General features: G+C 27.1%; 1 protein-coding gene and 1 long non-coding RNA gene across 2 annotated transcripts in view; both read left to right on the forward strand.

Annotated features, from left to right (window-relative positions):
- Nucleotides 1-7311: 7311 nt before the first annotated feature.
- Nucleotides 7312-7984, forward strand: LOC105130621 (uncharacterized). The gene has a single exon (XM_011033194.1). The coding sequence runs from the start codon at nucleotides 7387-7389 to the stop codon at nucleotides 7912-7914; it is 528 nt and encodes a 175-aa protein (XP_011031496.1). The 5' UTR covers nucleotides 7312-7386; the 3' UTR covers nucleotides 7915-7984.
- Nucleotides 7985-10810: 2826 nt separating this feature from the next.
- LOC105130622 (uncharacterized) overlaps nucleotides 10811-16148 on the forward strand; it is an 18869-nt gene continuing 13531 nt past the window's right edge. Inside the window, exon 1 of the long non-coding RNA XR_843274.1 lies at nucleotides 10811-10846. This is a non-coding gene — a long non-coding RNA (uncharacterized LOC105130622). The remainder of the gene's footprint in view (nucleotides 10847-16148) is intronic.

A 16148-nucleotide genomic window follows, 5' to 3' on the forward strand; every position in this document is an offset into this window, starting at 1 on the left:
TGACTCTATACATCGCACGTGTAGGTGTGTCCATGTGTGTCTTACTCTTGTAACCCTTGATGAGAATACTTTTTCCTCAAGATCAGATGAAGGGTGGTTAAGTAGGGAGGTGTTACACGTGAATTGTAGATATCAGAAAGCTTGAAGAGCTGCAACGCCATCGTTTTCCAGATTTGATCACTGTCCGTGCTTCCTGACGGTCAAGAACTAATCCCAGATGCAAGGGTATCCCGTGATTTACACGGACCAATGGAGAAGAATCTAGGTGGGAAAGCAAGGGAGGAGATTGGCGTGCGTGGGTTAAGAGAGTGGAATGATGGTTTGTTTTTTTTTACTTATTCGGTAGGGTACGAAAATGTGTTTGCTTTTTCTGGCAAATTTGTGACCGCCCATCAACTCTATATATGCAAACAAGGAGGATGTGGCCCTCTTATTCACTTTCTTATCAGTGTCGGGTCCTTTTCTTCCTCATAATTTAGGGCTAAGTTGGATAATTTCAAGCTTTTAATTCAAGGTCTTCATCATTGTCAATGGAGAATTGGATAGTGCATGTACTCAACTTGAGATGGCTAGAGGCTTCCATCGCACAAATCTTGATCTTGTTCAAGGTTTATAAAAATTCCTTTTCATATTCCTGTATTTCTTTTAAAAAAAACATAAAAATATTGTGAAAATAATTTCAAAAAAAATCATAAATGAAACATTTTTATGTACTTGGATGAAAAAAATATAATAATAATAAATTTGACAAAATCATATAGGAATTGAAATGTGTATTTTATTATCATTCAATATTAACAAGAATTTTTTAAGAAAAATATACACACTAGGTTAATACATCATTATTCATAAAATAATATAATTGTTGATGTTATCATAAAAAAAAAACTCTAATCTTCTATAATTGGATGAATTTTTAATTTTTATTTTAATAAATTCATTTAAATAAAATATAATTCTAAAATTAAAAAAAACTAAAAAACCATTTTTTTCAAGTAAAATATAATTCTAAAATTAAAAAAAAAAACTAAAAAACCATTTTTTTCAAGTAATGTTCATCGGATATTTAACAAAAATGGCAAGAGTACATAGCTTGTCTTTCCCAGGGTCATGTGCTTGACCTTGTAGGAGAAATTGAATAAAACAATGAAAGTTAACTATGTAACAAACTAAATAATAATAAATTAAATTGAAAAAAATATAAAAAACTTAAATTAATTTGTGTGAGCTCAACTAACCCACAATCTAAGATATGAGATCGGGATAATTCTATTGCAAAGAAAAAGGCATATAAAATCACAAAACTTAAGATATAATGACTTAATATTGAAGGATTGAAAAAATTAATTTTAGAAAAAAAAGACCTAAAAAACACCAAAATTAAATTGGGTTAATTTTTAAAACAAATGACCTGAATCATGAAACCAAAATTATTTCATAGAAAACAAATATAAAATAATCATGAAACAAAATTTCTAATCATTTAAAATTAAAAAATAAAACAAATAGCAATCAAGAGGTTGAAGACTAAATCTAGTATAAAACAAAACAAAACAAAATATTTTTTATTTTTAAATACATTTATATTTTTTAAAAGATTAAATTACCCTTCATTCACATTAGTGATAATTTTAAAACCATTATGAAAAAAATAGAAAAAACTTTAAACATTATTTATGATTTTTTTTGCTTTTAAATACAATGTAGTTATTCCACTATATTATCAAAGATGTAAAAAGACGGAAAACCTTCTAGATTCTAATTTTAAAAATTTTATTTTTAAAAGTATTTAAATTATTTTATTATGTATCTAAAAGTTAGAAGACTAATATATTATGTATCAATATAATAATGACAAATGAACTTTATAAAGAAGATAAAAGTGTCCCCAATAGTTAGTTTATAAATAATTTTATTTAAAAATAAAAAATATTATTATATTATTCTGAATCACTATAAAATAAATATAGAGACACAATTATTTACATAAGGGTTTTTGTTTTTTAATAGATTCATGCATTCAGTCACAAAAACTTGCTTTTTGGCACCGATATATCACTTGAACTTATTTCTAGAAAGGCAGCAATTCACGAATTGCAATCGTAATATCAATATTTTCTTTATCATAAATATATGAAAAAGAATAACATTATTGAATAACTTTTTTCTATTTTTAAATCTTAATTCCTATTTAAATCGCTTAAATATATATTCCGACAACATATTATTTAAAGAATTTTTAAACAAAAGTCAAACGAGAACCGGTCTTGCATTAATGTAGTTAAAAGATGCCAGTTTTTGTCTATCTGTCTGCTGTCACCAAAATAATAAATTAATAATAATCTGCTTATTCTCTCTCTCTTTCTCTCTCTCTCGTGAATAATCAATTTTAGTTTTTTTTTTCCTTATTCTTTACCGATCAATATATCCTTGGATCAATTTTTATATATCAATACTAATTTTTTTATAATGCGAGATTTTAAATAAATTACAATTATATATATATATATATTAAAAATTAAATTAAATTGCTTAAGAAGTTACTTGGTACATAAAAGCAAAACATTATTCCTTGTAATATTGTAATGATAACTTATCTTGCAATTATAAATCATTATAATATTGTAATGATTACTTATCCTATAACTGTAAAACCTTTGAATTTGACATTGGAAGCGATACAATGTTATTCAATTATCATTTTTAAATTATGCAAGTACAATCAATCTTTTTACTTTTTAAGTATAGTAAATGACTTATTTACACCTTAAATAAAAAAGAATTTAAACTTATATCTAGGGCTTTTTAGTCTTTTTAATGCTGTTAGCATAGTTAAAGAAAAAATTTACTATACTATCTTGTAAGAGTATGTCATCATTTCATCCTGGTTTTTGGTTAACATTACGTAAACCATCAATTATTAATTTAAAAAAAACTTTTGGAGGAGTGTAAGCAAGGGCTATGACCCTCGTGCTATTTGTGCAATGCTGATTGGTTATCAAATATTGCACGGCAGTGTTTGAATCATCTTAACATATTTTTCATATTGAGGAGGCACGAGTGGCCAACGGTTCCTTTGTTATTAATTATTACTAGAAAATTAATAAATAAAAATAAAAATATTAAAAATATATTTTTATTTGTAAATTTTCGATAAATTTTACCAATGGATATATTCTCTAGTTATATACCGAAAGAATTAAAAAAATAAAAAAATAATTAAAACAAAGCAAACAAACGATGACGTGTTATTTTTACCAACATAATTATTCTCATGGTAAATTTTGTCAGTAAAATTATTGGTAAATTGTGAATACCATTCATCATGTTAATTATAAAGGGAATTACTGACAGAAAATTTCATCGATATGTTACAGAGAGCTCTGAAACCATTCATTATGTTTTGAAATCCCAAAAATGGATATCATAACCAGTTTATGATCATCCATTAGGGTTGCCCAAAATATCAAAAAAGTTTTCTTTCAATTTTCTTTTTTAGGATCCAGATGTAAACTTTAATATGTATAGGTATAAAATTACACGATAAAATACACCTTCAAGCATTAAAAATACAAAGCGTAAATAAATGTTAAAATTTAGACTTTAGAACGGTTATGATTTAATCCGATAAGGTAGAGATTCTCTCATGAAGAGAGATCTGCCTTAAGCCTTAGATAAGACCAATAAATAGCAACCCAACCTAAAAAATAATCAAATAACAATGAAGTTTACCTTAGGTAGGGTGCACTGAGGGTGATGCATCTTTCCCTTGCACAACCAGTCCTTTACCCAGACTCTCGCAAACCATAGGTTCTTAGTGACCATAATACTAAGTGAACACTCCTCAAACTTAATAATAATTCTTGGCGACTCCCAAAAATTAATCATAATTTTTCCAACACACAACACTCCACAACAATACAAATACTAATAGAAAATTCTATCAATAAATCTAAAAATTGTGGTAGCGGATGACCTTTTTGCTTCTTTTTTCTCTCTCCTTTTCAATTTTCACTCCTACCATTTCAAAACATCAAACCAATCCTTTAATTTATTATTCTTTTATATTTTATCTCTGTTTTTTTACTATTATTATTTTATTTACAATAATTTATAAATTGAAATTCCTTTTCAATTGCATCTTCTTCAATTTTTTTATTTTCCAAATTTGGTCCTTATTTTTTTATTTTTTTTATTTTTTTAGATATTTTTTTAATTGATTTTTGTTTACAATTTCATCCTCAAGTTTTCTTTATCAAATTTGATCTCCATTATTTTTATTTCTATTTTTTTACTTTGAAAAAATCTTTAAATTAATTTTTTTTTATCTCATCCTTCGATATTAAATTAATTGAGAATTTAACTTTTATATTAAGTCTGAGTTTAGGATTTTACAGGTTGCGAGTTTTAAATTTTAAGTCGGGTTTTAGAAGTTTATCCAAGTTTACTTGGTTTTTTTATTTGTCATTTTTTAAGCTCATATTTTTTTTTAATTTTATCATTAAGCATTTATTCAATTAAAGCTTAGGCTATATTATTTTAAGTTATTTACTTCCTATAATATTGTTCACTAATTTTAAAAATAACCTGAGTTATTTTGATTTTTTTGTATTTATGATTCTTTATTGAATTTATTTTGGAAAAAAATTTTGATTGATTTTTTTTTATTTTATCTTTCAAAAGTATATTAGTTAATAATTAATTTTTTTTTTCAATTTCATCCTTCAAGGTTGAATTTTTTTATATTGAGTTTCATGATTTTTCTTCAATTTTCTTTCTATTTGTTTATTCTAGTTCTGTCACTTGACCGCAAGTTAGCGTGGGTTAACTCATGTTTTTTTAGGATATTTTTTTAATTTAATATTTGTAATGTTTTGTTCTTCAACATTGGATTGCTTTAGAATTGAGCTTTGTGATTTTTTTTTTATGTTTGCTTTTTATTGAGTTATCTTATTTGCATGATCCAAATTGTAGAGTTTGACTGGCTTACTTAATTTACTACTTTTTTTTATCCTTTTCATTTAATAGATTTTTCTCTCTCAAATGCATCCCTTTACTTTTGGTTTTGTTTGGAATTGGATTTTAGATTCTTTTTTTTTTTTGTTGCTTTCTTTTGATTTATCTTAGTTTAGTTATTTAACTTGTATATTTGACATGCTTATTTAATTTGGATTAGATCATTTATTTTCTTTAATTTTTTTTTCATATGATTAACTAAAATCATAGCTTTGTTGTCTTTTTTGTTTTGATAATTATTTATTTTTGCATATTCCCATTATTCCTTTTGGTTTAAATTGGTCTATTTGGTATCATTATCTTTTTTTTATTATCTAATTAAATTACACCAAATTTATTTTAGTTAAATCTATGCTTCAAGTCATTTGAAAAAAAAAATACTTGCATCACCAAAACTTTTCTGTTTAATCAATAAAAGAAATATGCCCACAAATCTAATATACACTATAGAATATATTTATGGGATCAATTTTTAATTTCCACTGCTTTCTCTTAAATTTCAACAAGAGTACGAAGAATCTATTTTTCTTTTTTCTTTTTATGTTTTTTTGGAAGCATATGGTCTCTAATGTTAGAGTTATACTAGTGTCCAATTTTCTTTTATATATATATAAAGTAATTACGGACAAAACGTGTTACATGTTAGAATTATGTTATAAGTGCATAATAACTGTTCCAATTAATAAATCACTCAATCGACAATTAACTGAACTTGTAGCCAAGTCGGCTTTCAATATTATATAAGCATGTTACATTAATTATATTATTGTTTTAGTATTTCTATATCAAGAAGTATTTTTTTTTCCATAAGAACAAGATATTTATGAGAATAAATTAAAGGGTTTGTTCATTAAATATAGGCACCTAATAATGCAAGTTTTGCATCTCATATAGCGAAAAAGGTCGTTCACACCCTAGAACACCACTCGTTTCCTCTTTCAGGCATATTAAAATTTAGAAATTGCTCATTTTCTAGTATGAAGATTTTAATATATGTTTATATTGTATTTTAAAAATATTTTTTTTTTAAATATATATATATTTTTATTTACTTCAAATAATTTTTTTAATATTTACCAATAATTTCAATATACTAATACCAAAATTATTATTTTAAAAAATATATTAAAAAATAACCACTACAACCCTTCCCAGCGCACCAATTTAAATATCAGACAAAGAGCTGGTCCAAGCTTGACCTCAACTCTCCAAGTTAGCTACCAACTAAAATTCGCGACACCCATTTGAAAGGTCACGGGCATGGTAAAGCATTAATGTGCTGGAGAGAGAAGGTATCTATGTTGATTATGACCCCATCTAAATCAGATTTTATGACCATCTCCTTGTATTTATTTATTTATTTTCTAGAAAGAATTGACATGGAGGGTCTTTTTTTTTTCTAGAAAGAATTGACATGGAGGGTCTTGAGAAAGAAAAAGAATGCAATTTTATTGAATCAAATTGGGAAGATAGTAGAGGGAGAAAACAAATAAGAGAAATAGATCAGAAATCTTCTAATATTCAAACAATTCTATACATATATGCATGGTTTAATTGATATGTATGCAATAACTTATTTCAATAAAACAAGTTCTAGTGTTAATAATTTTAGTATTTTTGTTTACAATATAATAGTAAAAATTACCTCTATTGTATACTCCAAGATCATTTGAAACAAAACAAAATAAAGAAATTTTACCGTCTAATATAATTACAATTTGATTTTAGTTTCTACAAAATTATTAGATGTAATGAAAAAACTATACTTTGATCACTATGGTTAAACCTGTCCTAGCCTATCCAACCTTAACCTTGGTTGAGTATAGAAAAAATTATTATAAACTAGAGAAGTTAACTTATAATATGATAAAAAAAACTTGTTTGAGTTTAATTTTTTTATAATTTTTTTTTTATTTTTTTTAAAAATTATTAATTCATATTAACTCATTTAATATATACCCCAAACTTTGTTTGTATCGAGTCATCCCTTAAATTAAGTTTAATAAGAGTGACTTTGATTACCACTAACCAAGGATTGAGATTAAACTCTACAAACAATCTACCGTAGGGTATCATAGGTAATTTAAGGACCTAATTAAAATTATAAGGATGCAGTTGACATTGAAAAAAACTTCAAGAAACCAAACTGTCTTTATGCCAAATTATCTTGATTTAACACTAAAAAGAGTGATTATCAATTTTCTTAAGAAAATAATAAATCTGAAATCAATATTAAATTGAAGGACTGCCTTTCCCTTACAGCTTCCTTAATAAATAAATAAACAGTTTCAAAGAGTTTTTAACCACAACAAAAATCTAACGTCACTGTCGACGATCAGATGCCCTTCATGTATAAAAATCCCCACTCACATGACAACCCTCCCCCTCTTCCAAAACCCAAGATTCCACCACCACCACCACCACCACCACCACCACAAATTCGATCTCCTCCGCCGCCATCACCACCACCACGACAATCAAAACCCCACCATGTTTTCCCCACCTTACCGGCTCATGCTAGCCACCAGCACCTGGCTGCGAACCCGAAGGAGCCGCCGTGTCTTGCTCCTCCTCTTCTCACCGATCCTCCTTCCCTTTCTTTGCGCCACCTTGCCTATCCTCTGGGCCGCCGAGCTATGCGTCAGCCTCTGCCACCGTAGCCGGAGGAAGAAAGATGAAGACGGAGGCGATCGGTTGCGGCGGTGTGAAGAGGGGTTTTGTGACTGCGAATGTGAAGAGGAAGAGGAGAAAGAAGTTGGGTTATTGCAAAGGTATTTAGAAGATCAGTTACGGCTTGTTGGATCCGTGTATGAGTGTGGTGATGAGTTTGATCATCACAATGATGGCGATGATCAAGCTGATCATGATCATATTCTTAACACACCTCTTCTGGTTTAATTTTCTTTAGATTGTTTTTGGGGGTTTGATATAAATTAAAATTAGGGCTTAACCTTGTTAATTAAGCTCGAAGGGGTTTTGTTGATTTTAGGATTTCTTAATCTAATTTTACTCTTTTTTTTTCTGGGTTGTTTTCAAATTTTATTTTGTATATGGTAATTTGTGAAAGCAATGATGCTCAGAATCTTAAATATTTGCTTTTGAAGTAAGAAAAATCATTCTGTTCAGTAATTCATACTTCACAGGCCCAGGCGTGTGAATTCATCATGCGAGCTTATTCTCCGTGCTTTGACATTTATGATTCAATTAATATGTGTTTGTTGTGCTGAATATTGTTTTTATTTAAAAATGTATTAAAATAAAATTTTATTTTTAAAAAGTTATTTTTAATATCAATATATTAAAATAATTTTAAAATACTAAAAAAATATAATAAAAAAATTATTATTTTAAAATATTTTAAATAAACATGGTTTAATTTAAAAAAAGGCAACCTAGAAAGGTGTATATTGTATATCAATCATAGTCAATTTAGACAATATGGAGCATTGAAGTTCGATGGCTTTATTTTATAAGAATTAAATTGATATTTTTTTTTAATTTTAAATAAGTATTAAAATGATAATTTTTTCAAACTAAATAATATTTTAATGAATTTTTAGATACATTAAAATACCCCATTTGATTAAAATTTTAAACGGACATTTAGATTCGAATAATGACTTTTTACCTTTTCACAAGAAAATAAAAAAACCAGAGAGAGAGAGAGAGAGAGGAAGATTCTGTCCAGTATGGCACAGTTGTACAAGGGCTGCTCAATTCAGCATACCAACCGGCGCCGTTTGTGGGCCAACCCCGATTGGCAAGATGATTCTGGTATCCAAATGGGGGAAGCACCTGTCCTTGTTTCTTTTATTGGACATCTGAGTGATGGGGAAATCATCGAGGATGTTACAGGAATTTGACAAGTACACCTACCCTTTTTAGGTCAGCTCTTCGGTGTCCTTTTGTCTTCATCTTTTTTGTTCTCTTCTTCTTCTGGTCTGTTCTGCCCTGGTGATTCAATTTTCTCACGGCGAGGCTGCTATATTTACAGATACAATTCTAATTTTACTGAAAGTTCTGTTCTCTGAATCCACTTCCTTGGGAGTCAGAATATTATGTTTGTTAACGGGATGCATTTATCTGAGTATTTTTTGGATTCCAGCATAGTTAAAAAAATATATATAATGTAAAAAATATTTAAAAAAATAATACTATTTGAAGCATAATAAATGACATCTACACCATGCAAGTTGTAAGTATCATCTGGACTTTTTCAAATAGTAAACTATTGGGCACATCAATTAAAAGGAAATGGAGAGCGAGAGGAAAGAAAAAAAAAGATTTTGGATGCATATTAAAATCTTGATAATAACATTATTGGTATTTTTAGAAAGATTTCTATGAAATAAATCAACAATACCAAAAAAAGTCACTAATAGTGACCGGAATAGGTCACACAACCAGCCCAAATGCAAGTGAACCTGACACCTTTAGATTGCTCGTGTTGTGACATTTTTTCGTATTATTAGATTCATCTCGTTGGGATTTTTTTAATAGTATCAATGTGCTTCCATGGTTATTTTCTTTCTTTTTTTTGTTTTCTCTTTTTCCTCTCTCCTCCTTTTAATTTGTAAAGAGGGATGATGGAGAAAAATAATAATAAAAAGACCTTGAAGATATATTGAAACTCCGATAATAATGCCATTAATACTGTTGGAGTGATTTTGATGACAAGAATATAACAACACCAAGGAAAGTTACCAATGGTGATTGGAGTGGGCCATACAAGCCGTTCAAAGGTGTTGGAGCTCACTTGTCCAATCTACTCACCGTTGGTGATCTTTTTTGGTGTTGTTATATTCATCTTATCAAGATTTTTTTTAATAGTACTAATGGTGCTATCATCGGAGTTTTGGTGTGTTTTCAGAATCTTTTTCTTTCTTTCCTATTTGTTTTCTCTCCTCTCTTATTAAATGTTGTGTCTATCAATTTTGCAATTTAAATGGTGAATCACGAATAATAAATATCATCTATAATTCTCTAAATTGTATTATTTTTTTATTTTATTTTATTTTATGGTATATCTTTTTTACAATGCTAGAAAACAAAAAAACTCAATTATTCAGTACATAGAATTTCCGCTTAATCAACGTCTGAGCCAAAAAGATTTTTCAATGGGATTAATTCATAGCCCTTACCTGTTAAAAAAATATATATTTAACTTGAGAATGCTTTTTTATTTGTTAAAAATAAAATAAAAAACATGATACAATGAGTAGTGAGTTGAATTTTTTTTTTATTTTTTTTTATGATTAATTTGTATTTCAATAACATTCGATAATAAACTCATCATTGATAAAATTATTGAAATGAAATACAACAAAAATAAGATTCAATACCAAGGTTGTTAAAATCGTTTTTAAAACTAGAATTGTTGGAGAGTCCTTAAAATTATATCATAAGATCAAATTGTAAAATCAGAAGATGTTGCTCATGTAATAATACTATTAATTAATTATTTTTCTAACACGTATCATAGCTAGCTATTTTTATTGTTAATTGTAAATATGAAATTCAAAGATGTTATGTCCATGGATTCATACTGTGTTCATGTAAAACAAGGCTTAACCATTGTCAAAAAACCATCTCACCTAAAAGTTTAAGCTGTTAGGTGAGGCTTCAAGATATAATTTATATTATTTTCTAACACTCCCCCTCAAGTGAAAGCCCTTTGGGTTTGAAACTTGCACAGGCCCACATTACCTTGTGCTTAATTTTTTTTATCAAATAAATGATGATGATGAGATTCGAACTCGAGACCATTTGGTCATCAATACTCTGATACCATGTTAAAGAATCATCTCAACCCAAAAGTTTAAGCTATTAAGTGAGGCTCTAAGATATGATTTATATTATTCTCTAACAACCATCCAGAATATAAGATAAATTTCATTCTACGTAGACAAAAATTCTTGGGTATATCAAATCATTGATCCATGGTATAAGGTTTTATCTAAGTAGAATTAGATTAGAGACTTTCACAACACTAAAGTCAACCAAATCTTTAACTCTTATATTTGAATCGTGTTTAAAATATAGAAAAATAACTGGATAAGGAAGGATTTTTTTTAAGGGGAGTGGTAGCTTGAAAGCCTAAAATAAAACAAATTACATATTTCTAAAATTATGAAATCATAAAATCTACATGATTTTATCGATTTAACAACTTATTTTTATTAGGATCTTAATCAATTGGGATTTTTAGTACATTTTGAATCATAAAATTATTAGATTTTATGATTTGATAATATTTTCTAATAACCATATGTACAATATCAAAATAAATGACTCAAAATGCAATAGTAGGTAAAAAAGAAATGAATTTTTAAAAATCATAAAATTCTATTCACTATTAGAAACCTAAAACATTTTTGTATGTCAAGGAAATTTTCTATAATTAAGAAAGCAAGTGAAGTTCTTAGAACAAGGTAAATATAAAATGATGGGTATAACATCAAGTTCTCCGCCAATGATATGCTCTCCTTCTCTATAAAAAAAATTCAAGGGAGTGGTGTATAAATACACCCAATCACCATGCTAGGAAGCTAAAACATTTTTTTTCTAACCACACATGCTAGGCCATACAATCCAAGTTTTGCAAAATCTAGCCAAAAACCTAACCAAGCTAAAACTTTTTTTTTCTAACCACACACGCTAGGCCATACAATCCAAGTTTTGCAAAATCTAGCCAAAAACCTAACCAAGCTAAAACTTTTTTTTTCTAACCACACACGCTAGGCCATACAATCCAAGTTTTGCAAAATCTAGCCAAAAACCTAACCAAGCTAAAACTTTTTTTTTCTAACCACACACGCTAGGCCATACAATCCAAGTTTTGCAAAATCTAGCCAAAAACCTAACCAAGTTAGACCATTATAGAATTTTTAAGCCAACACACATAAATACACATTCTTGAGACTTCATTTTTTTCGTCTTCCTATTTATTTATTTTTTTCTTTTTATGCATCTATTGATTTAATATTAATTTTTTTTAAGGGACTTATCTTTACAAGTGAAATTACAATTACTAGCCAAGCCCATCAACTAGTGGTAAGCCTAATTGCATGATCTATTGATCCAACTGTGAAAAGTTTAATTTATGTGTGAATTTTTTCCATGATTTCAAAACTAATAAATAACATTTGTTCACAATTAAATCATAATTTGCTAGTTTCACATAGTCTTATCAAGATCCATGTAAAGTTAAAAGTTATAATAAGTATTCTTCAATATTTTAGTTTTTATAATTATGATTTCTATTATTGTTACCCCCTTTTGACCTTAAAAAGAAGGATAAAAAATTCCAAGAATACAAGAAGAATGCCTAGAAGATTGTCCAAGTTGGTGGTAGAGAATCAACAACACAAGTGAAAAAGTTGGAGGACTAAAATGTATAAGATTGACAAAAATAAAAAAACCCAATTCTGACTGACTAAAGGCTCAATTGGTGAAAATATTTTTATTGGGGGTAAATAAATATAAATTTGAATGGTTAACGATTCGATGGGAATTTTAAAAGTTTTAATTAATTTTATTAAGAACTTATTTGCAAGGAAAATCAGTTTTTGAAGTCAATTTATGTGTTAATAAGAAGAAATTGAAGTCTGAGGATTGAAATTAAACTTTTAAAAGGTTTAATTGGTCAAATTAAAGGTTTCATTGTAAATAAATTAAAGTTTAAAAGCAAATTAAGGACTCAATTGCAGATTCTAAAAACTAAGGACCAACCTGTAAGTGGCACACAATTTTGAAAGTAGAAATTGGTTAAATGAGGGGTCAAGTTAAAAGGAATTGAATTTTTTTTAGTAAATTAAAGATGAAATTGAACAAATTAAAAACCAAGGACTCGTTTGTAAAAAGCATTGAACTTCGGGATTGATATTTGAATTTAGCAGGGATGCAATTACATGCAATTAAAAGTTAGAAGATAATTACAAATACAATTAAAAAATAATTGAAAGAGTAAGGATCAAATTAAAATTAGACAAATTCCATATTAAAAAACCCTAATTTTTAAGGTTTAACATGAACGATGTGTCGTTCGCCTACTGTTCATCTCCTTTATTAACAGTTTTGAATGATCAAGTGAGCATGTTCAGCAAAATGAATATGGCATTTTCGATCATCTCGGGTGAATAAAACACCCCCTTTACAACCTTATGTCCATGAAGTTAGATATTTATATCTCAATTCTTCCACGAAAGTCTCCAACATCTTATCCCTAATTAGCTTTTCCTGTATTTTCAGATTCTGGATTAATCAAGTTGATATATTTAGATGAATGAATGTAAAGCTACAAACCTTTAAATTGAGCAAGGTTGGATTCAAAAGGCGTGCACCTCCTCTACAAAATTTAGGTGGTTTTCAATAATGTTTATATTGGAGTTGCTTTAGAGAAACCTTAAAAATAGTTAACCCAATCAATCTTGATTGTGACACTTATTTTTTTAAAAAAACATCTATTTTTTCCATGTATTTACGCTTGAAAGCTTCTCAGATGGTTCTTATGAAGGGCTTTAAAACCTCCATCTAAAGATCAAAATGTCAGAAAAATGGCTCATTGCCTTCCAAGTCTAGCGAAACCACCATTGCAAAACCAGCCTAGTATAAGAGCTTCTAACTATTAACTTTTGTCTGGAAGTCTTTCATTTTGATTAAATGATTAAGCGTTGATCAGTCTTGGATGGAATTCACTAAAAAATCTAGAAAAACTTATAAATACTTCTTAAAAATAAATAGAAAAAAGAAAAAGGTAGGAGGAGAAAAGAGAAGAGAAATACTGAAAACAACCCTAGTTCTGAAGGCTCACAAGCCTAGCACAAGAGTCTCATTAGCATTGAAATGTTTGAAATTACTGGAGGTAAAATTCTTTTTAAAAGTGAGCAAAAGAGTAGCGGCTATTAGTTTAAGTTTGAAAGGTATAAAACCTCATCTAACCTAGCATGTGATATCAATGAGGCACATCTCTATTATTTTCTTGTATGTTTAATGATGTTATTAAATATTTTTTGGTGTAATGTTTTTCGACACTTATGTGGGTTGATTAAGGAAAATATTGTTTTGTTTGGTTAATTCTATTTTGAAATTATTGTTAATGGTTTTTTGGATGTTTAGAAAATGTTTAGATATTTTTTCCATGAAATAAAATGTTCTAAAATATGCCAAAAGATGATAGTAGAGGTTTTTTTTTTGTGTTGGGTAATACATGTTTTTGTCTTTGTTTTTTTTTTACCGAGTCTCATGAAATGTTAAAATATCAGTTTTAAACCTCAATTTGTTGAACATACTTGTTGTTTTAGTTTGGCGGTTTTTAAAAGTAAAACCTCATGCATGTTTTTGATAATTTGATGTTATTTATTAATTCTTTTGATTTAAATATCTTTAACTTTACCAATATGGTTTGTTAAGGTAAAAAAAATAAAAATAGAAGTTAAAGCCTCAAATAGGCATTTCTTGGGTGATGTATTTCTGGGTTTTTGTTGTTGAATGTTCTTCACGTTCATCCAAAGAACATTGTCTTAAGTACTAATTGTAGGTTTCGTTTTGATTTGATCTTCATTTTTACATGTTTGTATAACTTGTTTAATCAATAATTTAGGATTTATTGCATCAATAATAAGTTTCTGAAGGGTTTTAATCCTAAGATTTCAGTTTTGAGTTCAAACCTATTTTGGTAAAATCGTATTGATTTTTTTTTATAATCGAAGTGAATGGATGTTTGATTATTGGCTTATACATGATTGCAAATGAAACCTTGCATTTAAAAAGAAATACATTTTTTTTTATCTTACTCTATTCATTATATGGTGTTTGAGAGTGTAATAATACTTATTTTTTAAAGTATTTTTCGCTTGAAAATATATCAAAATAATATATTTTTTAAAAATTATTTTTAACATTAACTTATCAAAATGATCCACAAACATCTAAGAAAAATTAATTTTAAACAAAAATAAAATTTTAAAATTTTAAGGAACACATTTCTAAATAACTCATATCTTTTTAGTGAGGTCTTGATTTCTTAAACTTAATTTAATAGTTCAATAGCTTTTACTTTTTAATGTTTTTTTAAAGAATATTTACCTTACAAATATTAAATTAATTTTTTTTAATGTTTTTAAGATGCACTTGACTTTCTAATATTAAAATTAAAAAAATTTAAATCAAATTATTTTAATATATTTTTAATTAAAAAATATTTTTTAATAATATCATAAATCGCACTATATACACCGAAAGAGTCAATGTTGTTTTTCAATAAAAGTTGCCTGCCACGTCCAAGTGGAATATAGGGCTTTCTTCACAGCTTTATTAGGATAAGTTCTTTATCCTGGATTAACATGTGTTGATAAATTGACATTTTGGTCGGTTATTATTTTTTTCTTTTTTTTATTTTCTCTTTATAATTATTTTTTTAAAAGTGATTTTTTGAAAAATTATTTTTTAAATTTTTTTGTATTTGCTATTAGAGAAGTTAGTCAATGAAAAACACTTATCGGTTAATGAAAAACATTTTCCAGTTAAGAAAAAATTTAGTTTGGTTTTCAGGAAAGTGTTTTTCTTTTATTTTGGACTGAAAACACTTTCCAAAAATAATGAAAATCTAAAAATATCATATTACTTACTGATTCTATCAAATATGATCCTCAAACTTTTGATTGTTATATATGTGTGTGTATTTTGTTTTGGATATTTGTTGTTCAATTTCATCTCTTAAAATTTAATTTTTATATTAACTTTGGTTCTCATTTTTATAATTTTTATTTATTTTTTTCTTATTATTTTTTAATTGAAAAATTTTTATCTATCAAATTTGGTCCTTATTATTTTTTATTGTTATTTATTTTATTTGAAATAATTTATAAAATATTAATTATTTTTATTTTTATTTCTTCATCTTTTAATTTTTTTTAGATTTGATCTCTATTATTTTGATTATTATTTATTTTTTTGAGATAATTTATGAAATTATATATTTTTTTTAATTTTATTTTCATTCAACCTTTTAATTTGTAAAAGTTGTTTCTCATTATTTTAATAAACTTGAGAAGAATAAAATATTAATAAGTTATTCTCCAACTCATTTTCAATGACATAACCAAACACTGGAAAGTGTTTTCCAACTTATT

This window comes from Populus euphratica, unplaced genomic scaffold (genome assembly GCF_000495115.2).
Source record: "Populus euphratica unplaced genomic scaffold, PopEup_1.0 scaffold29.1, whole genome shotgun sequence".
Taxonomy (NCBI): domain Eukaryota; kingdom Viridiplantae; phylum Streptophyta; class Magnoliopsida; order Malpighiales; family Salicaceae; genus Populus; species Populus euphratica.

Excerpts from the sequence above, each read along its gene's own strand:
- LOC105130621 (XM_011033194.1), top strand. The coding sequence starts at position 7,387 with ATGACAACCCTCCCCCTCTTCCAAAACCCAAGATTCCACCACCACCAC.